At 43.1% G+C, this 27,470-nt stretch overlaps 1 protein-coding gene across 5 annotated transcripts in view; it reads right to left on the bottom strand.

The window, feature by feature from the left end:
• Window positions 1-4,358: 4,358 nt before the first annotated feature.
• Window positions 4,359-27,470, bottom strand: part of usp25 (ubiquitin specific peptidase 25) — a 36,681-nt gene continuing 13,569 nt past the window's right edge. Inside the window, exons 6-26 of one of the 5 annotated variants that reach the window (XM_085419904.1) lie at window positions 27,070-27,156; window positions 24,843-24,980; window positions 21,932-22,005; window positions 21,427-21,500; window positions 19,823-19,974; window positions 17,241-17,368; window positions 17,047-17,142; window positions 16,715-16,879; window positions 15,964-16,202; window positions 15,748-15,818; window positions 15,443-15,671; window positions 14,868-15,131; window positions 13,969-14,108; window positions 11,908-12,081; window positions 10,743-10,838; window positions 10,307-10,485; window positions 9,564-9,642; window positions 9,386-9,465; window positions 8,989-9,112; window positions 6,867-7,059; window positions 4,359-5,817 (exon numbers count right to left, since the gene is read on the bottom strand). In XM_085419904.1, coding sequence (XP_085276030.1) covers window positions 5,645-5,817; window positions 6,867-7,059; window positions 8,989-9,112; window positions 9,386-9,465; window positions 9,564-9,642; window positions 10,307-10,485; window positions 10,743-10,838; window positions 11,908-12,081; window positions 13,969-14,108; window positions 14,868-15,131; window positions 15,443-15,671; window positions 15,748-15,818; window positions 15,964-16,202; window positions 16,715-16,879; window positions 17,047-17,142; window positions 17,241-17,368; window positions 19,823-19,974; window positions 21,427-21,500; window positions 21,932-22,005; window positions 24,843-24,980; window positions 27,070-27,156 — 2,955 coding nt within the window. In that variant the 3' untranslated portion in view covers window positions 4,359-5,644. Of the gene's footprint in view, window positions 5,818-6,866; window positions 7,060-8,988; window positions 9,113-9,385; window positions 9,466-9,563; window positions 9,643-10,306; window positions 10,486-10,742; window positions 10,839-11,907; window positions 12,082-13,968; window positions 14,109-14,867; window positions 15,132-15,442; window positions 15,672-15,747; window positions 15,819-15,963; window positions 16,203-16,714; window positions 16,880-17,046; window positions 17,143-17,240; window positions 17,369-19,822; window positions 19,975-21,426; window positions 21,501-21,931; window positions 22,009-24,842; window positions 24,981-27,069; window positions 27,157-27,470 lie in introns of all 5 variants that reach the window. The other 4 variants (XM_085419903.1, XM_085419905.1, XM_085419906.1 and 1 more) reach the window with 4 other exon arrangements.

Here is a 27,470-nt window from a genome sequence, read left to right as displayed (position 1 = left end):
CCTCAATCCCACTGACACACCTGTAGTGGGAGCAGAGTCAGTGGACGATGAGGAAGACTCACACATTGTGGCTGAGTAATGCTTCCTAAAGCCCTGTAGGGCTGTCCTGGCTAACATGTCTGCAACATTGTGTGGAGGTCTGCGGCGGTGCCTCTAAATGGGTAACTAGAAGGGGATCACACTCCGCAGCCTCCCCAGGAAGATCCGTGCCAGGGTGCTGGACAGGAGAATCCGTCCATCAGTAAAACACGGCATTTGGTTATTTCCACGCTTCAGGCAGTCACTGCAATCACAAAGGTTTTGTTTGCAAGTATGAAGAATATTATTTAGATTCATAATTGAGTTTGTTTGTTGAATTATTGAGTCTTTACAACAAATGACATTATTATTTTTGTCAAACCACTAGAACTAAAAGATCTCGATGGCCTCCTTTCACTCCATTGTGAGGCAAAATCACAAAAATCGTGTCCTTGTCCAAATACTTATGGTCCTGACTGCATAATTAGACAGACTTGGCAGAGGTGCATGCATATTGTTTCAGCTGTTTTCCCTATTAACAACTGCAGGTCATGAATTGGGTCTGTGGGGGCTTAAATTTGGATGCAGTTGGAAAACCAGTTGAAACCACTAATTAAGCCTGTCCATCAGTATCATGGGCCACATAAACTGCCACTGTTTCTACTCTATAATCAAAGCAGAGCTTGGCTTCATGCCCCACTTTAAGTCAATAGAAATAATGAGCAAAATTAGGGGATGCCTCTGCCAATAATGATAATTAATGCCCCATAAACATTTGCAAACCAACAAGGTCTACTTAGACAGGTCAATCAAAAGGCCAACTCAAAGGTGGTTACACACAAACCGCACATGCACTGTGATGCAGATGAGAGCCCCTGCCTGCTGTTTCTGCAAGGGTGAAATAAGGATAACACACGCAGCAGAGAGAGAGAGAGAGAGAGACTCATATTGCTTCTCAGGTCCTATGACAGAGGTTAAAGTATTCAAAAACAGGGGTGGATTATTGATTTTTACATAGAAATGAAACACTGTGGGATGAGATGAAGATCAGATGTGATGAAGAGCACAGACAAGGTAGCCTTGTCTGAAAATTTCAGAGCAGAGGAATTAAAAGATGGTAGTTTATTTGACAGACTGGTTTGAGCATGTTAATGTATTTCCACGCTGTCTAATATTGATTCCTTATTTGGGTTTGTGTGACAAACGAGCCTCAGTCTGAGCAGCAACGTTACGGAAACCTGGTCTTACTATAATATATTAAAGTGCATAAGGGGAAAAAACCCTGATCAGATTATTCACTTTAAACTAAAGAACAATCAAACTCATGTAAATAGTGTGAGCTTCTATTTATTGCCTAAGAGGGCTCATTTTTATTTGGGAATCTTTCACTTTTTCTCTAAGTAGTGCACTGTGTGTGATACAGTGGAAACAAGTCATCTCAAGTTATTTTGGAGAATTACTTTTCTTGCCCAGCAGTTTCCCTGTCCACGTGTGGCTTAATCTTTCCTTACACTCAAAGTGTGCATACCTCATTCCCTTTTGGTTACAAAAACCATCTTCTTTACAGTTTTCTCTTCTACTAATATTAACAGTTTCGATGCTATAAGAGAAACGCCACTGGCTAGCACATCGGTGCCAGAATGATTCTGGCTGCATGATGCATTGAGTTTTTCCTTTCCAGTCACTTTTCTCACTCACTATGTGTTAACAGACCTCTCTGCATTGAATCACACTTGTTATTAATCTCTGTCTCTCTTCCACAGCATGTCTTTATCCTGTCTTCCTTCTCTCACCCCAACCAATCACAGCAGATGGCCCCGCCCCTCCCTGAGCCTGGTTCTGCAGGAGGTTTCTTCCTGTTAAAAGGGAGTTTTTCCTTCCCACTGTCGCCAAAGAGCTTGCGCATAGGGGATCATATGATTGTTGGGTTTTTCTCTGTATGTATTATTGTAGGGTCTACCTTACAATATAAAGCGCCTTGATGCAGCTGTTGTGATTTGATGCTGTATAAATAAAATTGAATTTTGAACTCATACCGGTGAGCAGACATTAAAGCTGAGTGTTGAAAAGCATCATTGATCATCAGCAGGACTTGGAAATAGAACCGTGAGGGCAAAGACAACAAACTGTTCAGACTCTCATATTTATGTTGTGGTCCTCTGGAATGACCCAAACCCCAGACTGGACACTCAATTAGTGAAATAGGTATTGATCCCCTACATTCTGGCACACACAGATAGGCTGTGTGCGTATGTGGTACACAGATTGCAATCAATCCATCAGTTACTCAAGATGCTTATGATCTCGTTTTGTGTATAAAGCACACCTGACAATAGAATTTCTTCCATTCTGACTCCTCCACCACCATGTGCAAAACCAAAGAGGTGTTAAAGGAAAGATTTTAGACCTGCACAACACCATCAGCAATTGTGATTGTATATATCAGTCGCCTTCAGTCTGGAGCTCCATCAAAGATCTTGCCTGAAGGTTAAGGATGATCATGGAGGACAAAACTACACAGGAGGAGCCTGTGATTCCCCTGCTCAGGAAGGCACATGTACAGGCCTGTCTTAAGTTTGCCTGTGAATATGTAAGTGATTGAGAAGGCTTGAATCACATGCACACACAGAGGTTGAAAGATTATGGTTTGGGGCTGTTTCTCTGCTAAGTGTACAGGAGGACTTCACCGCATTGAGAAGCCAGTGGGCATTGCTGTGCACCATCAAATCTTTGATAAGAAACTTTTCCCCTGAACATAGAAGATGAATCATGGGTGGGTTTTCCAGCATGACAGTAACCCAAAACATACCACCAAGGCAACAGTGGTCAACTGGAAGATGTGAATTTCCCCAGTGAGGGACAATAAAGGATATTTCTATTAAAAAAGATGCACATTTAGGTCATGGAGTAGTTGAGCCAGTATGCAGACCTCAAACCTACAGAAAATCTGTAGAGGGAGCTGAAACTTCAAATTGCCAAGCAGCAGCCATGAAACCTAAAGGATTTAGAGAGTTCCTGTATAGACGAGTGGACAAAATCCCCCCTGAGATGTGTGCAAACCTGGTGATGAACTACAAGAAACATCTTACTGCTGTGCTTGCCACCAAGGGTTTCACCGCCAAGTATTAAGTTTGTATGTTTTGCTTGGGGATAAAATACTTTTTTAACTTAATGGCATCCAGTAAATGTTTATCTTTTATGCTTTGTGTTTTGCTTCTTTCCTTTAAAATAAAACTACCATAAAAATGATAGACTGTTCATTTCCTTGGGAGTGAGCACGGGTACTTAAAAGGTTCTAAACAATTCAAAGACTGTCATTCATAAGCAGTGAATGTTCTTATTTAATGTTTTAAACTTTTGACAAAGACTAAGTCAGCGTGCCTGTCAATAATGTGCCATGTGCCAAAAGATCAGGCTACAAACTGCCCTAAATGCTCATCATTTTCTACCCTCGAGTTGAGCCAATACCAGCTTGGCACTGGTTTCCTGATATGGTCATTTCCAACACGAGAAGGTGGAGCTTTAAAATACTGCCCCCAGTCTGTGGAAGCTAGAAAAGGGGCAGTCAAACCGAATCAGGTGGGCTTCTGTGACGGAGGAGGTTAAATTTCCAGTTCACCCTCTGAAACAAGCGGTTTTAGCTCTGTGGAGGCTGCATAAAGGTCAGTGTTTTATATACGTGCGTGTGTGTGTGATAAACTTGAGCAAAACTACTCCACAGCAACAAAAACAGTGCTGGAAAAAAGCACAATAGGCCGCTTTAATATGGATCCGTTTGACTCGAAACAGCTTGAGCTCTTGTGCAGGATCAAACATGTCAATATGGCTGACAGTCAAACTGTTTCCACTTGTAGGTTCTCCGTGCAAACGGCTTATGTACAGCAGCACTGGCTCAGCCATCAAAGGGCCAATGATGTGACAGGCCTGTGGCTGAAAATGTGGCTCATTGATTAAAAAGAAAGAAAGAAAAAGAGTTCAGAGGAGGCAGACACAACTGTAGTAGACTGTCAGCTAACAGCCGAGCACTGGTTCAGACAGACGTGCAGGAATGCACGAGCAATTGGAACTTGTGCTTCACACTGGGCCAATGACAGACACAGCACAAATGCAAACCACTGGAGTGTGCTCGCCAAGCTGCTTTTCAGCCTTCACCAAAGTTATTTGCCTTTATGCAAAAGTTTGGCTTATTTTATGATCCTGCACAGCTGTTAATATCAATACTTAGGAACCGGTATATTGTAGAAACCTAATTCTCTACAAATCATTCCCAGTGTGATGAAATGAATCTGTTTTTTTCCCATGCCTTATAGACTGCATCATCTTGTTGCCTTACTACGGCAGAGTCCACGTTGTGATCTGGATGGCGTTAAATCTTTAAAAGGATATTGAGCTGATAAATAAAACGTGTCACTTAAATTGAGTTTCGGACAAAGCTGCGCTCCTTCACCGATGAGGTCAGGAGCGGGAAGCTCGAAATAAAATCCGAAGCATGGTGCGGCATCTCTCAGGATGACGTGCATCTTGAGATATGCGCAATGCTGGGAGCGATGTTTGGGAAAGACTTCTGAGAATGCTTCCTGGCGTCATCACATGGGCTGTTTGCAGTAATCTGTGTTCCTGGAAATTAGTATTACTCCAGGAAATTAGACCTAAGTCACATCATTAAAAAGCTCCACTTTCAAGCTGCTAAAACAGAGTCCCCGTTTCGTATTCTTATTATTGCGACCACATGCTGCACGCTTTGGAGTTTGCATCCGCACATTAATGAAAGCCTGCTTCTAATAAGCTGCAGAATAGCAGCTGAAGCAGCACAGCAGGACAGCACGGAGGGGCGAGACGAAGTGAAGTGCACTGGGATTTTTGTGCAAACAAATGAAAAGTCAACATCAGGCAAAAACATGTTTATGTGGCCTAAAAGGGCCATAAATAAAATTTTATTCTCTCAATTTATTAACAAGCCACAGGAAGTCCATGACCGTCTACCACAGCACTTAAAACATCTCATTGGGGCGCAGTCCACAAAGACATGAGACCCATTTGAGATCCTCTTGAGCCGCTGATAAATCTGGAGGCTCTCTTCCTCGCTCTGACTTCCTTAGAAAAATAAAACAAAACGTGGAAATACTGTACCAAACTGGAGGCGGAGCGGCAGGGTGATCCTTTTCACACTGAGAAGGGTGCGTTAGAAAGGGCTATGAGTGCGTTCGGGGAAGCTTGAATCAAACGGCAACAACAACAATAATAAACTAGGAAAAACCCTCAAACTTTTTTTTGTGTGTATGTTTCGTTTCGTTTTTGCTAAGCTGAAGCAGAACATGTTTCGCTTTCAACCACTTCAGGATCGCCACCGTTTATCCATCAACTTCTTCTCTCACGTTACGTTTCCCCCTCCCAGCAGTCTGCCCTCTCCTCCAGAGCCCTCTATCGTGTTTTGCTTAAAATAAAAGTGAAATAATATTTATAATGATAAAACCTATAGCAGCAAAAGAGTAACAGAGGAATAACAGCTAGAAGCGAGTGACCCCTGGATTGATAAGGAAGGCATGGGTTAAAGAGAGGTCCATGAATTTCTGCCCGGCGTGTCGGGCCTGCGATGAGGGAGAGGCACCTCGGCGACCCTCTGAGCTCATCTTCCCTCGGTGGGCACCCTGCCGAGGGCGGCCATGATGCGGCTGAACCGTTCGCACAGCTCCAGGGTGGAGTAGGTGGGCAGCTTGGGAGGGTCGTGGAAGCTTTTGATCTCCGTTGAGCAGTCCAGCAACTTTGGGAGGAAGTCTGTCAGCTTCTCCTGGAGGTTAGCTGCAGTCAAGAAGTGAACAGACAGAAAATAAGGAACTGTCACCATGCAGTGAAAATCAGATTTTCAGGGCCATTTCATTAGTTAGAAAGGATGTCACGGTCACTGAGATTTTTAGTAGATCGATTTAAAAGTCATATATTTAAGGACGTTTTTCCTTCCCACTGTCTCCAAGTGCTTGCTGTTGGAGGTTTCTCTCTACTATTTTACCCCACAATATACAGTGATTTAGAGCAGCGGTCCCCAACCCCCAGGCTTCGGACCGGTACCTATCTGTGAGTCGGTACCAGGCCGCGAGAGTTGAGGCTCATGTGTGAAATTTATGGTTTTCAACGTTTTTATCGTTAACTCTGTTTCCCTGGGTTTTTTCCCGTGTTGTAGTTGTGTGTCTTATTTTGAAAGAAATATTTACACGTTACCATAGCGACCAGAAAGCATTAAGGGGAAGAGAGGAGGATGTTACTCTCGATGTTGTTGGTGCATCTTAGGAGGACGCTGCTAATAAAGTTACACAATTACACAGTGAATTCGCGTTTATTATTATATTTATAAAATACCACAGTTTTTGTCTTGGTTGTATCATTTTGTTTTGTTGTATTTATCCGCGACACCTTAAAGGCCGGCCCGTGAAACTATTGTCTGACATTAAACCGGTCCGTGGCACAAAAAGGTTGGGGACCGCTGGTTTAGAGTGACTGTTGTTGTGATTTAGCATTTATCTTACAGCTACAGTGGCTACAGGTAGGTCCAAGTGTTTATTAGTGCAGAGTTCTGTGTTGTATTGTCATGACATTGAAATGCCATCATAGGAGAAATCATAATACAATACACTAGTATTTCTATCTACTTACAAACATTAGTATTGTATAAAATGTTATCTTTAGGTGATCTTTTTCTGTCAGACTTGTGCCTTCTGATACGTGACCTGAGCCGCGGCCTGATTATGGCGATCTTCGGCAGGGGTACGAGGGAATGCACTAGTAACCTAAGCCTTCAACTCTCCGGAAATATCTAATAGGCTAAGTGTGTTTCTTCTCCCTTAAGGACTCACATTCCATCTCTTGGCCCAGGTAGGAGCACCAGCGGTTCCTCATGTCCTCCACCGCCAACAGGTCTCTCACTGCGTCGTGGACCAGCAGCAGAGGGATGCAGGGCACCACCAGCTCATTCATGATGCCCAGGCCTGTGGTCACCTCAGGCTCTTCTCCCGACTCAAACATGGCGGCCGCTTGCTCATTTAGTTTCTGTGGGGCGGGGGGGGAGGGACACTGATGAGTCTTTTATATCAAAGCTTTTATTAGTTACTCACACATTCATTTTGGTACAGACCACCCAAGAAGTTTCTTTTGGAGAGTAAAATTCTCTTCTTTTATTAGTCTGTTACTTAGGACTAATGAGCAGCTGTGTGTGTGTGTGTGTGTGTGTGTGCGCGCGTGTGTGTGCACACTGCACTTTGAGTTTTTAGCTGATAAGTCAAAATGCCAGCGTTCAAAATGCAAAACCACAGGGTGACATCACTGTGGCTACATCCAGTTTTTCTATATCATCTATCAGCAGAGGGGGTTTAAGAATACTGAAACAAAACGGCACATTTAATGTTTTTAAATAGATTTACAAAAGCCTGAGGAATCTGTGAGGTCCACTAAATGGGATGAATGGCCTGTTTTCAGCGTCTTTTTTCTGCAGGATGATTGCATTTGTCTCTGCCTATCAGGGACCCTCACACTGACATATGCCAGCTCGCCCAACGTCAATAACCCCACAAACATCGCTGCTGTTTAGATTTCTATCTTCATTCATTTCCAAAGTAATAGGAAAACTGCATATTTTAGTTTTATAGAAATCCCTCAGTCAGAACATGGTATATCAACCTCAGATGGAAACTAGCGAGCTAATTTCCAAGTCCTTTAAACCTCGTAAATCCTCTTTTTCATGGATGCCATGATGTCAAACTTCACTGTAACACCCCAGAGAGAAGCCACATTGAACATTTTGGGAAACGGAGAAGAGTTTGGCCCTGGAAATGCCTAATGACGTCAGGCTTAAGAGGAGGATTGACGAGCAGGCTGCTAGAACAAACCTCTTGTTGCTGTCGCAGCACTGGTGTGCTCCCGTCCCTCTGACTTACACAGAATCAGTGCCTCACACCTGTCCCTTCACACCCTGCTCCCTCACAAATCAACTCCCCCGTAGTCTGAAAACCTCAGCAAAACTTTCTTTACTCTAAATTGTGTCGTTTCCTTTTCTTCTGTTAGACGAGTACTCAACAGTAATCCCAGGTATCATTAATATCACAGAATATCTTTAAGTCGCTGGAACTAAAGGATCCTGACATTTAACAGGTAAGCTTTTCTCTCTGGTCGAGGCCTCAAACACCTTGCTGTCACACACAAACTCCCTGACCTTGTCTCTGAAGAAACGAGCTGTCTGGAATCAGAGACTGCAGGGTGGAATTGCAAAACATCCAAATACATTAACTGTGTCAATGTTAGCAGTGTTTTCAATTAAAACAAGAGCTGAAGGTAAACAGCTGAGTGCACACAGCTAGACGTTCTGGCCAGAGAACTAAGATGGGCAATCGCCCTGCACAGTCCTGAGGTTTGAGGTTAGCTGAGGACACGCTCGTGTCTCATGGTAATGTGTTTACACTCACTGGCCCTCCTGCTTCCTATTCCCACTCCAGTGATTACATTACAAGCACAATGCCAGTGTAAGGTTACTGAGTGCAGCAGCGAGAGGGCTGCTAAAGACCAGTATGAGGCTGATCGGACCAAACTACCCCCAGCCCTAACCAATAATATCCGAGCATAGCCTGGAGCTTGGTGGGAGTGAAATGAAAAGGGGCTCACTTCACAACGCTGAGAGGATTTTCATCTGTCAGTATCAGATGAAAAATCTTCAGTGGAATCTTTTGTGGGCTGCGAGCAAGCCAGAGCAATATCTCAGCAAAAGCAATTTGATTATGGTGCTCTGCTCGGTGTCGGAGGGGAACGTCTAGCCGTGAGAGTTTTGCTGAGTCACTTTAGCAGAGGAAGTTTGACACAGAGGAAAGGGAGTGACACAGAAGAGACGGAGATCACAGAGAAGAGCTGCTTGATGCAAAGGCTTCCGTTCCAAGCAGCTTCTTTGAAGTCGCTTTGTTTAAGTCGGAAAACACGGCACACAGGGCTCACCAGCAAACACTCTCGACGGTAATGGCCGAGCAGCTCCTCGTCGTGCCCTCTGTACAGGCCTTTTAACAAAAGCTCCTTGTTGTACTGGTAGGCGTAAATCAGATACATGAGAGCCTCCACATAACTGGAAAGAAAGATATTACATTCAGATAAAACTGTAGCAAAGACACACTGGCGGCTCACAGAGTAACACAAAAAATGAACTCGGTGAACCCACTGCACAACTTTAAAGCTGGGGAGCTGCACGATTGTAAGCTGCTGCCCCCTGCAGGTAAACACCAAGATGGGAAATTACATGAAAATAAAGGAAAATGCGAAATCAGTTAAATCTCTACGGAGACGCTGGGTTTGTTTGTTTGAGGTTTTTTATACATTTGCTAAAGAGGCGTCAACATACTTTGTCTTCTGGAAGAGCTCCAAACCGGTCACCATGAGGATGGTGGTTTCACGAAAGTTCCTGTAGTCCTGATGCCATATCTGATGGAGACAAGCCAAAGTCAGATTGTCCAGCCAGTATGAATCTGCTCAAATGTACAGTTTTAGACGAACAAAAGACAGACGGCACAACTTCTGACCTCATATTCATCCATGTTGACCTCCTCGGGTTTAATCAGGTCCAGTTTGGCACGTGCCACATTCATAATGCTCTTACATCTGTGAGAGGAAGAGGGACGGGGGGTTACTGAAACGGAGCTGGTGAGTCATCGTGAGGTACTCCAGGAGATAAAACGCTCCACCCTGCCCCTAGGCCTTAACGTGGCTTAATGAATCACTCTTTAGTGCTGAGAGGACTAGTGAAGCACTCCTCCAGAGGCTCCTATTGAGGCCACATTCACACATAAATCTAATTATCTCGCTCAAAATAGAGGAGAAGGGAGAAATCAATTTTTCTCTCATGAATATGGATCGAGGCCAACAAGCATAGCTGAAAAGTTTTAAGAAATAGTAAGGGACATTACACACCCTAATGACACCAAAATGTCAGAGTTAAAAGAGGGGGGATCTTGATATACAGCAGTGGTAATTTGAAAAGAAAAAGTCAGTATTGGACATGTGCCTTGTATGATTTGTGTTCGAACAAAAAGCAGAAGGCGTGCAGATCAGAGAGGATTAGCAGCATGAAAGTGTTGCTCTGATGAGACACAGCCAGTCTGTGCTGAGAGTAAAACGGGAGCTCTTACAGTCTCTGCTACCCTCTGCTGGTCACTACGAAGAACCGATTTCAGGTAACCAACTCGATTCTGACACAGCCAGGGGAAAAAAAATGCAACATGATCATTTTTTAAATTACAAGCTTGTGGCAGAGTGAGGACTACACCTCTCATCGAAGGCGAGGTTCCTGTCAGCAAACTGTGTGAGCAGAGTCCTCTCCAGAATCTTCTTGGGTGCCTGGTTTTGGATGAAGTAAACGATGATGTGCTGTAGTCGGTAGTCATTCTCAACCGGCGTGTCTTCTTGGGCAAATCTCAAGAGACGTCCATACTCCATCTTGATGGCCTGAACAAAGAGACAAAGGAAAAATAAGCTACTTGTCACTGTGTGAGAGAGAAGTTACTTAAGTAAATGACAGCTTAATTTAAGCAGCACACCTGAGTGCCGCATGTGTACATGTAAGCCCCTAAAACTATTCCACTATCACAAACAGAATCCAAATCTGTGGGAAACACTGCAGTGGTCTGAGGAACAATGTTACACAATAACAGAAGAGGAGGTGAAGGAAGTGAGTGAGAGCGGAAAGGAGAGAGAGGTTGTACCTTAAAAAAGGCCGCCTCGGGCCCATTCTTTTCATACACGCTGCTGGATTTGCCAATGGCCATAATTACACCCTGCATGTCGGGGGTCATCATCGCCTGCCCAGGAAGCAGGAACCATGTTAAACAAGGCCCTGGTGATGAACTGAGCAAGGTCAGGCACTGTGTTATCTGCTCTAACTTTCTACAGCAAGGCGTACCATAGTCAGGACATGCCAAACATCACTCAGCAGTCCATGCACCGGTTGGTTAGACGGGCAAAAGTCGGCGGGGATGCGACCAGTCAGTTTAAGAGGCGGAACGCGCAGTGCTCACAAGGATAATGTGTAAAAACCAAGACAGCCTTATGAAAAATGTGTGACAGACAACCCAGAGTGCAGGAAGACAGGCTGGAGCAGCAGCCCTACAGAGGATATTCAGCACTCAGTACACACTGACCAGCAAACTACCGCCAACATTTACAGAAACATTGATTCCATGATAGCTGCATGAAAGCTATCTGTTCATTTTTACCTCTGCCAAGGAGGGTTGATGTTTTTGGTAGCACTTGTGTGCGTGCGTGTCATTCTGTAAACACGGCAGCTCGAGAAGATTTGAATAAATGCTGATAAAACTTTCTTGGGGTGTAGGTGGGGTGGAGTTAACAATCCACGTTGAAAGAAAGGAGGAATATCGTTCTCGTTAGAGATACTTTAGCATCACATTATATAATAAACTCAAGTTAATCGGTCCGGTTATTTATCCATCACCTATTCCGACATAATGTTGGTGTAATCAAAGTCATGTCTGTCATGCTACATACAACTTCTTACACTGTTGTTTAAAAAGAACAAAACACAACACTGCCTCCTTAAAAGTACATAAGATTTAGCTGCCTTGGCGGAGGTTTGCGCTCTTGTGCAAGTAGCATCATACATATAAGAGCACATGTGCATCACAGTATGAAGCAGCAGTCTCGCCTGTCTCCACCTGACTTTGTGCCGCGATGTCGATGGCTCAACGAAAGACTTTTCACAAGAGTAACGCAGAGCAGCCAACAAAGGGGCCAACCTTACTGCACTGCATTGTGAAAAACCTTATGCTCTATGGAGCCAATACAATTGGGCAATGAACCTCTCATTCTATAGATCAAACAGGCTCAGACAACACTTGATGGAGCCAGAGCTACCTCATCATCATACCCCCCCTCCTCTGACTCAATGACAAATGTCCCCACATTAGGAATGGCCACCTCGACTGTGCGCTGGCCAGGGGACTCATCCTCTGTGACCAGGTCAGGAGGGGGGGTTACGGGAGTGTTCATCTGGACCTCAGGCTCAGGGGAGATGGGAGGGGGAAGAGACTGGAGAGAAAATGGGACAGATGAAACAGGAACGATGGAGGACTGATGGAAACAGAAGGAACATTATATAGGGCAAAGGTGAAACAGGAAGAGGAAAAAAGTTTTAATAAAACGAGCTCATTTTATATCTCTGCATAAGACTTTTCTAAACTATGCAAGTAACTCTGAATCCTTGTTAAAACTCAGTGGGCACAGTTGTGGAAAAGTGGGGCAGAAAGTTGAATAAACATGACACAGCAGTGTTTCCCCTAGGTGGGAAATAATCTTTTTGAGTTGCTGTAATTGTTCCTCCTCTCAGTACTGGCTGTGGAAAATTTCTAAATGGCTTATTTTATGTAAAAATTCACACTACAGACTTCAGTGGGCCAAGATGTCAAGCAGGTATCATCCATGGTGCACTTTAGGGCTGCCACAAACGATTATTCTGATAGTCGACTAGTCACCGATTATTTTTGCGATTAGTCGACTAATCAGATCATCATCCATTGGACGTAAAACGTACAGCTTATTGCACCAGCAGCATCTGCTCTTATATAACTATCATTAGCTTACAGCTTTAAGTGTTTAAGGTCTGTGCTAACTAAAAATAAAGAAAAGATGAGAGTTTATTAAATTTTAATGACATTTGCAGATTGTTTCGATGAAGTTTAATAAACTCCTTGCTATCTAAAATATAACAGCACACCGGAGTATATTCTCGAGCATCTCACACTTCTGATAATCAGCTGTCTGCTTGACGTTTATTCAGCTGTGTAAAAACTATAACTTTAATCTCAGCCAAACCGATTCACTCAGGAACAAATAAAATACTGAAAAAGAACAAACAATAAATTTTTTAAGTTATTTAAGTGACTTATATATCATGTTTAACCTGAGTAGCGAAAGACGGCGGTGGGTTTGAAAACGATTTGCCGGGAGTCCGGTGTTCTCACGGCTCTAGGGCTCTAGTGAGCCTTGCCCCCGGCTAGCTATCGAGCTAGTGACTAACAGACGTCTCCGAAAACGTCGGAGCGCTTTTGAAAATATGTGGTGTCTTGATAAACTGAGCAGATATTTGAGGTTTACACAGCTACATTCTCGCCTAAAAATATGTTAAACGTTTATTTTGTGACCCAGAAAGAATAATAAGAGTAATATTAAAACTAACTAGCTGCTGCCATTGTTGGAAACTGAGCAGGGCCGCGCTATGAATTCTGGGACACAGCTTCTTCTTCTTCGGGGTTTAACGGCAACTGGCATCCTTGTACATACAGTGCTGCCATCTTCTGTTTCAGTCCGTTATTACACTCTTAAATCCTGCTACTTATTCCTGCGTCTTTTGTGATCTTACAAAGCTTCAAATGATGTGTCAACTATTAAATCAGTCGTCGACGATTTTGATAGTCGACGTAATCGTGGCAGCCCTAGTGCACTTTACTTTAAGAAACTTAGTGAGCCTGTGAAAAATGCTTAACCTACCCATGTGATGCAGGGGCAGTAGAGTCCCACTGTACAAAAGCCATCCGACATTTATAAGCTAAATGCTCCTTTATGTTCACCAGCTGGTTTTTCTTCGTATCTGTGCAGCTTGGTGCTTGTATGTTTGGTACGGGGGAGGTTACAGTCTATTTTTTTTAAACCAACTGCCTGAGTGAACCAGGAGAACTAAACAGACCAGCGATGGCTCTTTGACTTCATCAAAATAAGCAACATATCTAACACAGAGGCATTCATGTGATCCACCGTTAATATGAAAGTACAGATTAAAGCAGTGTTTAAGTAACAGCTCTCGACTGACATAGCTTTTTGTTGAATACACATATGAATGTGACTTGTTTAGAATCAGAAAGCGCATGCATGACTTGTTGTGAGTCTTCTGTAATGTGTGTCTTTGCATGTTTTACATACAGCATTTAGTAACGCTTCAGGGCTCCTCTCCTCCTGTTCAGCAGCAGCCCTGGAGATGGCCCTCTCTGTGTCCTCCTGCAGGTGCTTGGAGTCATTCGTGGGTGATGGCTGCTCCATGTATTCAGGATCCTGCTGGGGAACTACAGAAGGAGCACACCACCATCATACAGAAGCAGCAACACTTCAGCACAGTCTAAGCGACAAAATCTGCAGTTCTTTTAATGGCCACTTCAGGCTGGCCTCAAAGCACATCAGTCTCCAATTAACAGCATTAAAAACACACTGACAGTGCAACAATACTTTCATGCTGCAACAAGCAAATAACAATGCAAGCATGTTGACTGAGAGCGCTTGTGTGTCTGTGTGTGATATACACTTGCACAACCAATAGAAACACAGAACGAGGTATATGTAGTATCTATCTGTAGGTATATGTATAAGATCGTGACACAGCAGAAGCAGAACACAAAGACCACCTCAACACAAATACTGGGTCACTCACTCAACCTAGTGGTTAGAGCAGGGCAAGCCAATCATGTGTGAAAGGACTTTAAAGCAGTGACACCTCTGCATCATTTCCTTATGTATATGACTCCATGCTTTTATTTTGGTGAGGTAACCAGAATGTGATTAAAAAGTGCTTTTACCTGAATAACAACAAATAACTATGCGTCACTGCCTAAGGGTGTATCCCATAATTCAGTACAACTGAAATACATGTACAGTTTTTTGTAATAACTCTATTCTGTTTTGCTATAAATATTGTATAATTTCACAGCGCACATTGCCAGCTCTTTTCCAGACTGTTTTACAACTCTTCAGGGAACAAAAGATTTTATATGTACTGCTGTTTCTTAATAAAGCATTCTACTCTCTATTGTGAGCGTTATGGCTCTGACCTGCATTGTCTGGAGGGCTGGACTCAATACTCATGGGCTGAGGGGAAGAGGAGGAAGTGGAAGTGCTGGATGCCGTGGAAGCAGCGGCGGCTGCTGCTGTGGCCAGTGCCAGCTTCTCCTGTTGGGCCTTGCGAGCCTGCATGATGTCCCACTCTTCAATCTCCTTATCAAACTGTTCATTATCCTCCTTCACATACTGCTTCAGGTCTGGCGGCAGTTTGTCCATGCCGCTGAGGATCTGCCCCGTTTCTTTGTCAAACTCCTCTGCAATGGAGAGTTAGGAAAAAGAAATATGAAGGTTTCCTAAATGTCTATTTGGGAATCAGTTCAGTTCAGAAGTATCAGGTGTAGCTTGGTCAAATCAGTATTTTGTGGCATAAAAGAATGTTTATTGTTTTATGAGCAAAGACAAACACATTTAGGTATCGATACAGAGAGAGGCTGATGACACAAAGTAATGTGATATAGAGCTCAAAACCCCCAAAGACAATCCAGCCAACATTCTGATACGAGTCACTTTTCTAATATGACAACCAAAAGAGAGATGCAAGCACCGGAGAAGAGTTCATTCTTACCTTCTGTGAGAAATGGCTTCTTGTCATTGATGTACATGAGACAGTAGGCACTAGCATTGCGGTAGCCTCCAAAAGAGTCCCTGACAAGCTCCTCCCAGGATGACTTTGTCACTGAAATATCATTGTACTTCATCCAGCAACGCTGATGTGGGTCATAGATGTAAGCCCAGTAGTGGCCTGCATTGGCCTGGCCTTCATGGACCAACACTGCGTGAAGCCGATATGGAACCTGCAGAAACGCAAACAAGGAAATGTGAGGGTTGGGTTTATTTTTACAAGTCAAGGTGAAAGGACTGGGTGCTCACCTGCATCATAGATTTGTCCGAGTACATAAGCTCAATGGTTCTGTGAATTCTGGTAATACTCCCCTGCAGATCTGGAAGTAGAGGATCATATACGACCTATTAGCATGTGCCAAAATAATGGCCAGCATAGCGGTAGACAGATCAATCACGCTGAAATATACTCGTGCTATCACAACTGAGTGCAAATGACTGGATACAGAAGGAGCATAGCCCTACCACGAGTGTCATTTTCCACTTCACTCCTCCAACGGTGCAAGCAGCCCTCAAGCACTCTTAACTCTTCTTCGGTGATGTGGCGTGGGGCAGGGTGCATGGGGAGGTCGGGGGGTAGACGGGACTGCGTGAAGGGCTTATGAATGGGTACTCTCTGCTGCTGGGCTGCAGAGGGAGCAGTGGCAGGACCTGACGCAAGGCCCGAGCTCTCCAGAGGAGGTAAGGAGTCTTGCTCAGCTGAGCTGCAGGGTTAGAAATGTAAACTTTATGACATCTCTAAATAAAAAAAAAAAGTTCACACTGCAGATATTTTATAGTTTGAAATGACAGCTACTGCAACAAAAAACAAAACCATAAGAATCAAATCAAAAATTCTAAATGGATAGTTTATTCCATGTCCCTACAGCCACATTTGTCAACAGGAGAGCCAGGCCCTCTGCCTCTAACCGTCTGGGCTCTCTCTTACAGTGAGAAACTCTCTTACACTGCCATTTTGCTCGACTTTGACGTCACATCATGTGTTGCGTGACACAGCCCTCTCTTGTATGTCCCACTTTCCATATATTTTCAAAAACTGTGGAAGGACTGGACAAGTTTGTTCTGGTAACTGTGACTGACTTAATGTGATAATATTAACCTTTTATCATGTTTTGTCCCATTTGTTTTTTGCACCATCTAATCTTCAACTCGTTCATCTTCACCTTCTTTGTACAAATCTGACACACACTTCAGGCTTTTTTTTTGTAAAACTCGCCTTGGTGGTGGCAGTTGTTGTCCTGTTGTTCCACCAGGGGGTGCTGATGTGTCAATATCTTCCACTGGGGAGGTACACACTGGTTTGCTGGAAGCAAACTCCATGGCATACTGGAGGACATCTGCCAGAGGAAACCTCTTGGGACCTGAGCCGTAACTCAGATACCTGAGAGAAAAACAGAGACGTAGCAGAGATGGAGGGAGGCAGACGGAGCAACAAAGTGGAAAGGGCAGAAGATGAAAGGGTGCAGTTTGAGTGAAAAATGACTGTGGCTGTCTGGCAAGTTCTGCTGACCTTGGCTGAATAATGGGGTATCAGTGGACAAGCCATACCTCTCCAGTCGCTGTTGGAGGAGCGTCAGATGCTCTTTCAGCCGTCTGATCTCCTCCCTCTTGATCCTGGTTATTTCCCTGTTCCTGTCCATGTACCTGACAACGCACACATATCACACCAGGAGCTTCAGGATTGCATATATATACACTAGAGGCTAACGGAGGTGGTAAAAAAGAAAGCCTGATTACGTTACCTATCCATGTAGAGCATAGAGGGGAACTCAAGCTTGTTGTGAATCTTCTCAGGACGTCCAAGTGCTTGGTTGAACTCAAATCTTGACAGTTCAAAGGTCAACACAGGAGGGAGTTCTGTGAACCAGTGCTGTAAGAAAATTGGATGTTAATGGATTTTGGTATTCAAAAACGATCGAATACAGACCCTCAGATACTCAGCAGCATCTGATGAACTGGAAATTTAAAGATCACATGTCATGTTCTCATTTTTAAAATCAGACATTGGATCTGTATCAGAATGTGAAATGTCCTGGAAAACAAACTGATCTATACTAACTTTGTGTTTCAAATACTTGAATGTATTTGTTCCCACATTAGAAATGGGGTACAATGTCATGCAAGATAAACAGGTTAGCTTGCCGTACTGTGATGCAAAGTAAAGCACTGTGTTGGAGGAAAATCTTTTTTGTCACGGTCTGCGGAGGCAGACCGTGCGGAAATGTGTGTGGTGGACCCAGGAGCGAACACAAGCGAGGATGCAGGAGTGGAGTTAAACAAAAGCGAGCCTTTTATTCTGGCTGATGAAAGGAACAAAACAGAGTGAGGGCAGCATAAGAGTAATAGTTCAAACAGAAACCTAAACTGGACATAAACTAAGGAAAAGCTATGGCTGGAGATACGGAACACAGGGGGTGGTAACACAGACGACGCGACACAGACTACATGAAACACAGAGACTAAATACACAAGAGGGATGATCAGGGGAAGTGGCCACACATGGGAACACAGCTGACACAGATAAACATAACAAGACATGGCAGGAGTAAACAACACTGACGGGAGACTGTCAAAGTAAAACAGGAAGTACACAGAGGTGCAAACAGGAGGAGAGAGAGAGCACGGGCATAGTGGGCTGGGGAAACATGGAATGAAACACAAGGAGGGGAGATGAGGGCTCACAGATACATAGAGGGGCACACAGGGGATAAAAGTCACAAGGGGAAGTCAAATAAGGAACAACACAACAGGACAACTCAGGAAACATGGCCTAAATAAGGAACGAAATACAAAAATACAAGAAACTAAGAATACTGGGCCCACATGGCCCAGGACCATGACATTTTTTCCCATGCTGAGCCATTGCAACCAATCTTAAGGGTTGTTAAATATATCTGAGTTTAATACAAATCCTTGGTTTTGAGGTTTTCTCTTGTCTAAGTTTATTATTTCCCTTCCCCGTGCCTTAAAGCCAGCTTTTGTCTGATTGGCTATTTCTACAAATAAAACAGCTTGTTGTGGCTTGAGATGACCAAGTTAGTTGGCTGAGACTACGTCCACACTAATGCGTTTTTGTTTGGCCTCCCGTCCACACTGAGACGGCGTTTTTGCTCATGGAAAACGCAGCGTTTTTAAAATGCTCTCAAAAACGCATACATTTGAAAACGGTGCTTTCACATCACAGTGTGGACAGAGAGACCGTAGAAAACCATGACACATTTTAGTCGAGTGATGCAGTCAAGTGACCAATTAAACTAAGATAGCGGAGGGCGTTACACAGCAGTTGTTTTGTTTGCTCTCAGTGTTGACAGCCCTATTAAAGATTAATATCAGTCTGTATGTGCTCCAGAGAGCTTTTCTTCAAATTCTTCAATTCTCACTCGCTTTTGCAACTTTGTACTTTTGTGTTACTCGCAGCAACAACTCCACCTCATTGTTAGTCTATTTAAAAAAAACGACTTCGCGCTTTCCTCAACATTTTGCCGCGACGTTTCAAAGAGCCGGAAAGTAAATAAACAGCAGAAGGAAATGGCACAGGTCGAATCGTCTCACGTTTCACGAGTGCGCAGTACTGGAAGGTAAGTGTTTTTGGCCGTTTCAATGTGGACGCACAACTCTGTGAAAACGACTGAAAACGACAGTGTGGATGCGGAGCATTTTCAGACGAAGTAGCCGTTTTCAAATCTATCTGGGCTAACGTGGACATAGCCTCAGTCACCAACTAACACATTGTGTGACTTTGCACTTCTCATCTCTCTTAAGTTAAGTAATCTGCAAACCCTGCTACTGTGTATGATGTGAATGGCATTGTCTCCTTTCATTTCCAATGCTGATGGCTGGTGTTTTTTCCAGAGGGCTGGGTGCCATACTCATCTGCAAACCTGCTGGCCTGATAATTAGCTGCTCCAGGCAGCTCTGGGACAGCGCAGTCAAGGCTACAGCTAAGCTGAGGTCAAACCCAAAATAGTACAGGTGTCACATAAGGGCAAATCAGAATCAGAAACTTTATTGTCATTGTCATGAGAGGTTAGCCCTTTGGAGAGGAGCCAGCACATAATCTCTTACTTTTAACCTGATTGCTTTCTCTGTGCCACTGAGAGGTGAAGATGGCAAATAGAATTGTGGAATATATATATTGATGCAAACATGTAAAGCAAATGTTTCATATGCAGGTGTTTTTATTTAATGTGGCTTTCCAAGATGGAAAGATCAGACGGATATTAGAGATTTTTTTGTGACGTATAAAACACTTTCTGATGGAAAACCAATCTAAATCTAAAGTTCTTCTGCGGGAGCTTAACTGTTAGCGAGCTCTGGCACTTACTTCTTGTCCAGACCTGGCAGAATTCTCTGCTGAGTGCAGGGACTCGATCTCACCCTCGATCATTGCTGCCTCAAGACACTCGTGTAGGTCCTTGAACCCGTTGACCTGCAAGGGGTACTGTCCAAACATCTCTGTGTTTTCAAATTTTTTACCTGTGGGATTGCACACATACAACAGACATGGACAGATGAGTGCACTTGAAAGAGCGTCTGAGAAAAACCAGAGTGCACACTAAGTGCCTATTGTGTGGCCTATGCCCCCAAAACGCAACAGTAGAGGTATGAACATCACTTTGCAATATCACTAACATGATTCAAAGTTATATCAAATTCCAATAATTACATCACTTCAGGGATTAACTGTGTTATTCTGTAATTACAGAAAGCAACAGTTTTTTATATTAAATACTGGCCCCGTACTGGGAACAGCAGGAAGTATGTAAATCTTTTATTTTCTTAATGCTTTGTATTTCCACCTTTGTTCTGGATCACAGACTGAATCCTCTTCAGTAAGCAGAATGTCAGTGCTGCACAAATTTCTGAAGGGATACTCGGCCATTGTTCAGACTGGTTTTGTTTTTTAAAATCTGCTATCTGACTCACTTTTTTTTGTCTTTTTGTCGCTATATGCTTCTCTTTAAATTGTATTAGAGTTCACTGGGGTGTTTATTAACTAGTAGCTCTGAATAGTGTGGCTGGTTTTGCATGCAGTGTTAGGAAAACATGTTTTGAGAATGTAGTGCAGCTCCACATCTTTCAGTTATGGAATTTTGGGAAAATAGTTTCAAACTGGAAATAACATAAATGTCAGAGAAAAAAAAAGTTATACTAAAATGTGAAAAAGCTAGACCACAAAGTGTACATAAAAGATGGATACTGTATTACCATAGAAGTAATCTCAACCAAAGAGCCACATCTTATTCCAAAGCATGGGCCATAATTTAATGACATACTCAATTAATGGAGCGCTATCATTTAAATTATAATACATAAATGTTTTAGCTATTGCTTAAGTCAGGTTGGTCACTTGCTTTAATAGTCTTCTGGTGCCAGATGTCATTTTATTAGGGAAGTGTCCATGATGAGTATATTATATTATCTCCCAACATTCTGCATTAAAGGTGTTGGAAATTTTAAAAGAAAGACAAAGGTGCATGGTACCTTTTATACTTCTTTACATCCGAGGTGATTTTTACTTGTTCAGCACCCACATCCTCACAGTGACTAGGGTGAGGAAGTGACTTTAAAAAAAAAAGGTGCAGGACTGGAGTTGCTAGGGGACATGCAGATGAGGCATTAAGGTCGTTTTGTGAACAGCAGAGTCCATGGGCCCAGCTTTTGGTGGCTCTGGGCCAGTACTGTCATGCGTAATAAGCACAATGTCAATCAGCCGTCGAGGTCTTCCACAATCAATGCAAACACTCTCCTCTTTTGCATGGATCACATCTCATTAAGACAAGGTCACCTTTCATTACTAGGGGCAAGGACTTGCTTTGCTTTGCGGCTGCTGCAATCAGACTATGCTAACACTGTATTTCTCTGTGATACGACCAAGTATGCCTCTTTTTTTCTCTTTATTGGTTTCAATTAAACACCCCGTCTCACCTTCATGGACCCCCACAGCAAGGAAACGACCATAGAAAAGTTCCACCATTGGGTTCTTTGGCTTCTCACCCTCCCTGGAGAAAAATCAGGATAATGTTACAGGCCTCACTTCTTCACATTTCATGTAAACAAGGAAATTTTTTTATTGTGCCCTTTAAAATATGTCACATTCTAATGTCGGAATCAGATTACACAATAATCAGCCTGATTATGACACAACCCACATGAAGAAAGCCGCTGATTTGGTTTGGGAACAAAAATGGCTGCTTTGTGCAACTGTTTACCTCAGCTGTTTGAGGAAAAAAGGGAACCCTTGTGACAGTGTTTTTGCTCATTCCCTACCGTTCAGCTCTCTAAACCTGACTCTAATAGTCTAATCTGTCATATCACTTGAAAACACTGTGTAGTCTGAGACCGGCACAACATCAGCAAGTCAGACAACCTGCCTGACTATGGGGTCACTGTTTCCACAGCAACCTCTGGATCCAGGTATAGCTGAGCTTACCTGTCTTCTTCTGCCTTCATCTGGAAGGCATCCTCCAACCAGTCCAGCAGCTTGTGGGTGAACTCACTAACATCCTGCTGTTGAGCGAAGCACAGATAAAGAGTAAACAAATAAAAGTACAGAAAACCAATAATATGGAGGTCATTCAAATCAATGTCATCTATCATCTGCGTGCACTTTGGATGTAAGAGCAACAGTCTTATTGGAGAATCTCGCAACCTGGTGAACTTCAAAGGTAACCCGTATGCCTCGAGGGCACTCTCTGGTAGATATCAATGTCATCTAGTAATTCAGGTTAATGTCTATCCAGCCTGAGTAATACGAAGGAGAGACATGACTGATGAGCACACGGGCCATGAGGCTGACCTCAGTTAACCCCTGGCCTAGCAAGGATGTCTGCGTAAGAAGAACAAATGCACCGTTTCGTACATTTTATGCATGTCTATCACATTTCGTGGATGAACACACAAATCAGATAATTAATGGCCAATGTAACTTTTGTGGCAGACTTCAGAGGGGACGAAGAAGGTTAATAGTCACTAAATAAAGGCGGATAAGTGTTTGGGGTTTTCTTTCCCAAAATTCCCGACTGATGCAGTTAATACTATAATACTATTGCCGCCAGCGTTAATCTCGTTAAACTGACGTTAACGCCATAACCGCATTAACGCGGCAAATTTCCATTAGCGAGTTATTGCGGATCGCTGACAGCACTATATAATAAATTAATACTTTTATTAATATTCATCAGGAAAAGGGTGGCGTGCCCACTCCGGGTCAGGGACAAGACCCTGCCCCAAGTGGAGGAGTTTAAGTATCTCGGGGTCTTGTTCACCAGTGATGGGAGATCGGCAGATGGATCAGTGATGTGGACACTGTACCAGTCTGCTGTGGTGAAGAGGGAGCTGAGTGTAAAAGCGAAGCTCTCAATTTACCGGTCAATCTATGCACCTACCCTCACCTATAGTCACGAGCTGTGGGTAGTGACCGAAAGAACGAGATTGCGAATACAAACGGCGGAAATGAGCTTCCTCCGAAAGGTGGCTGGCCTCTCCCTTAGAGATAGGTTGAGAAGTTCGGCCATTCGGGAGGGGCTCAGAGTAGAGCCGCTGCTCCTCCACAGCCAGTTGAGGTGGTTCGGGCATCTGACAAGGATACCTCCTGGGCGCGGTTTTCCGGGCATGTCCCACCGGGAGGAGGCCCCGGGGCAGACCCAGGACATGCTGGAGAGATTAGATCTCTCGGCTGGCCTGGGAACGCCTTGGTGTTCCCCCGGATAAGCTTTGGAGAGGGAGGTCTGGGCTTCTCTGCTTGGGCTGCTGCCCCCGCGACCCGGCCCCGGATAAGCGGAAGAAAATGGATGGATGGATGGATGGATGGATACTTTCATTATTCACAAAAACATTATCTGCCAAGCCATAGTTTTATGTCAGAGCTTCACATGTAACTGACACTTGGAGCTCAGATGTATTTGTGCAAGCTCAGCAGTTCATTCCTAGACTAATTCATCATAATCATCATCAAATAAGAGACAAAAAGAGGGGGATATTTCTGCTACTACTGTATGGAGGATATTAGTGCTAATGTAATGGCAGGATCCTCTGCTGCCTGGTGGTATTGGCATCGATCAGATGCCAATAATAAGATGAATGGACTATGGAAGCAATCGCCCAACTCTAATGCCTGACATCTAGGGTGACTGCTAACACCGCCCAAACTTTTGGGACTCCAAACGTTAGTCAACAGTAGCCTGCCTCCGTAAAGTGGAACTGAGAATTACTCCAAGTAATTTGTATTTGCATATTTATCACAATTACACATTTGAGATGCTTAAACTAATTTTAATATTAGTAGACGTTAACCTGATGAAGCACAAAATGTAGTTTTTAAATGATGATTTCATTTATTAAGGGAAAGAAAGCTATGTTAGCCTACCTGATCCTGCATGGACAAAGTTGTTGCCCATAAACCTAAATGTGCCACCCTTACCCCAAGAACTGCAAGAAAATGTTTGTGATAACTGACAATGAATCGGTCACATCGCTGTGGAGGAATTTTGGTCCACTATCTCAGACTGAAGTCTGGACTTTGACTAGGCCACTCCAAAAACTTAATTTCATGTGTTTTTTTAAGGTGGACTTGCAGGTGTGTTATGGATCATTGTCCTGCTGTACAACCCAAGAACACTCAGGGTACAAACTGATAACTGGACATTTCCTTTCAGACTTTTCTGGTAAAGAGCAGAATTCATGGTTCCGTCAATAACAGCAAGTCGTCCAGGTCCTGAACATCCTGGTCCAGGTAAAGCAGCCCCACACCATCACACTACTCCAACCATGTTTTCTGCTGGTAAGAGGTTTTTGGGGTTTTTTCCAGATGAAATACTGTATCAATTTTCTGCCAGGTGTAACAGAGCTCAGACCTTCCAAAAAGTGCAATATTCATCTCGTCAGTCGACAGAATTTAATTTTGTTACGCGGGTCATTCCTGAGAAGGTTCACCACTGTTCGACATTTTCTCCATTTATGGATAACGGCACTGGCAAAGCCTTAAACTCAGCTGTCCAAAAATGTGGTTAATTACAGTTCTTTCATGATTTAACAAAGGGGGCAATTACCTTTTCACTTGCCAGGTAGACTTAGCTAGCTTTTCCCTTAATACATGAAATCATTATTTAAAGGTTTTTGCATTTACTCTGGTTATCTTAATCTTTAATGCTCTGAAACGTGTAAATTTGACAATTTTGCAAGAAAACATGCAAATAGTTTTTCACAGCACCGTAAAATTTGAAAAATGCTTTCAGTCGCTTTGATTCGATGGACTAAGAACATAATCTCTGACCTCCTTGCAAAAAAGGTCTTTTCATTGGAGTGCTATTCTGCAAAGCAGGTTGTAACAGAAAGAGGCTTACCTGCTGTGAGTCACTCGACTTAAAGGCATCTTTGAGGATTTCCACAGCTCGTGATGGATCTACATATTTCCTCTTAGAGCCCACCATGAGAGAGAAAAGGTTCCTCAGCTCCTGCATGAAGGGCAGGTTCCTGTGCTCCTGGACAAAGAATACAATCCGTGTCAACAATTGAGTGGATCAAACTTACTGAAGACAAGCAATCTAGGTCATAAACAAAAGGCATCTTCTCAATTATTATTAAAAAATGAAGGCAAAGCTAAAGTATCAAAAGTATGTTTCCATTAATATCCAAAAACGAATGCTAGGTGTCATTTTAAATGAATGGAGAGACTAAACTGGCTTTGATATCCATGTTTTTAAGATAAGATAAGATAAGATAGAACTTTATTAATCCCTCGGGTGGGTTCCTCTGGGAAATTCGACTTCCAAAAAAAGCACAGCAACGACCGAAGTTACAGTTACAGAATTGTTATATATATATATATATATACACACACACACACACACACACACACACACACACACACACACACACACACATATATATAAATACAGAGACAAATATAAATAAAATATACAAAGGGGATAAATAGAATAAATAGGAATAAAAAATAAAAATACAAGTGAATTGCACATTTCAAGTATTGAGTCTATTGCACTGTTGACTATTTACAAAAAGTATTGCACAAGGGGCAGCACGGTGGCACGGTGGTTAGCACTGTTGCCGCACAGCAAGAAGGTCCTGAGTTCAATTCCAACATCAGGCCGGGGTCTTTCTGTGTGGAGTTTGCATGTTCTCCCCGTGTTTGTGTGGGTTCTCTCCGGGTACTCCGGCTTCCTCCCACCGTCCAAAGACATGCAGCTTGTGGGGATAGGTTAATTGGATAATTCAAATTGTCACTAGGTGTGAATGTGCGAATGAATGTGAGTGCGAATGATTGTCTGTCCCTGTGTGTTGGCCCTGCGACAGACTGGCGACCTGTCCAGGGTGTACCCTGCCTCTCGCCCTATGTTCCTTTTGTTCCTTTTCAAGCGTTGTTTATTTCTGTCAGGCACTTGACATAATGCGGCATAACTGAGCTGCAGTTTGAATAAAACTGTAATATTTTAGTAATCTGTCAATTACCTCTAATTAGCTGCTATGCCAAGCTATGCTAAGCTAGTTAGTGTTCCACCCTCTGACACGCTGCTGACATGTGGTCAACATCAAAACAACACAGCAGTGGCCAAAACAAAACTCTGAGGTTTCAAATATTGAGAAGGCTTCATTGGAGCCATCTTCTACCGTTCTTTTAAAATTTACATTTTAATATTACTCAACATAGGTTTGTGTTCATGCATATTATTTTAAATATATATATTTTTTGACTTTGTAATGGTTTCAACTGTGTTTTTCATAACATGTCAAAACACAGAGAAAATACATACAATCTTTAAGTAAAGAAATTATACATACAGACTTTGAGTTCCTTATCTTTAACATCAGCAATGACAGCGCAGTGACATAATGCCAACAAGATGCAGGGTTTGAAAGCAGACTACAAAAAGCTCACTTGTTTTTTTGTTCAGGGATGTTTATGTAAAGATTAGATTCCAGCCTGTAGCAATGTAGCACTAAAGCAAAAGGTCAGTGATTAAAACAGAGGGAAGTGAGATGAAGGGATGACCACCCCAAACTATGCTTCTAGAGCAGAGGCTTAGACCAGATTAGCAACAGCCGACTAAACCTACGGTGAGGGCTCTGTAAGAAAAAGGTGTGAAGACATCCTGGGAACTACACTGCTAGTACATCGGTGTGTGTGTGACAAGATGAATTTGAAACAATTAATTATTTTTTTTAAAAAAGCTGCTGGATCAATCATAACACATCTGCTCTGCATGCTGATCTCTATCCTGGCAGATAAATACCAAGACTTCAAACATTTCACGCCAGTCGGCACTTCTTACAGCTTGCTAGCAGTCAGTTAAGTTAACTGTCAGGGGGCAAAATGATAAGCTGGAGTGACCTTAGGGCACGATCGCCAGCTGTTGAATGATGGCAAATGTTTCTAAGAAGGTCAAACCCTCAGAGCTAAAGCACTGCTAGCTGTGACAGGCTGTAGTGGCACTGCTATTATATAAATGGGATATGAAGCAGGGCAGTCAACTGAACTTGAAAGCCTTGGACGACATCATGCACAGACTTAATAATCGGTGCTTCGCTTTACCCTGTAGGTAGGGCTCTCACCTTTTGATTACGAGGCAGGTCGTGGACTCTGGCTGGCGGTGAGTAATTGAGCACCAGCCTCTGGAACTCGAGCAAGTTGAACAGAGACTTGAGGTTGAAGAAGGATGAAGAAAAATGAGTGAAATCTTGCATACAGGAAGGTATGTATTACTGATGACAAATCTGCAATATCTGTGTGATGCTGTCGTATCAATATGCACCAAAATCTCTGAGGACTGTTTCCAGCATATAGTTGAATTTATACCACAAAGAATTAAAGAAGCTATGAAGCCAAACGGGCTTCTAACTCAATATTAACAAGGTACACCTAATAAAGTGGCCAGTCAGTGTACACTTCTATGATAAGCTGATTTATCCATGAATGTCTTTTGCATTTGTCACACAGAAAAAGTTTTACAACA

Source organism: Rhamphochromis longiceps, linkage group LG10 (assembly GCF_057381845.1).
Source record: "Rhamphochromis longiceps isolate RC_006_pf linkage group LG10, R_longiceps_female_GT1.1, whole genome shotgun sequence".
In the NCBI taxonomy this organism is placed as follows: Eukaryota; Metazoa; Chordata; class Actinopteri; order Cichliformes; family Cichlidae; genus Rhamphochromis; species Rhamphochromis longiceps.
This window is presented reverse-complemented; position numbering and strand designations above follow the sequence as displayed.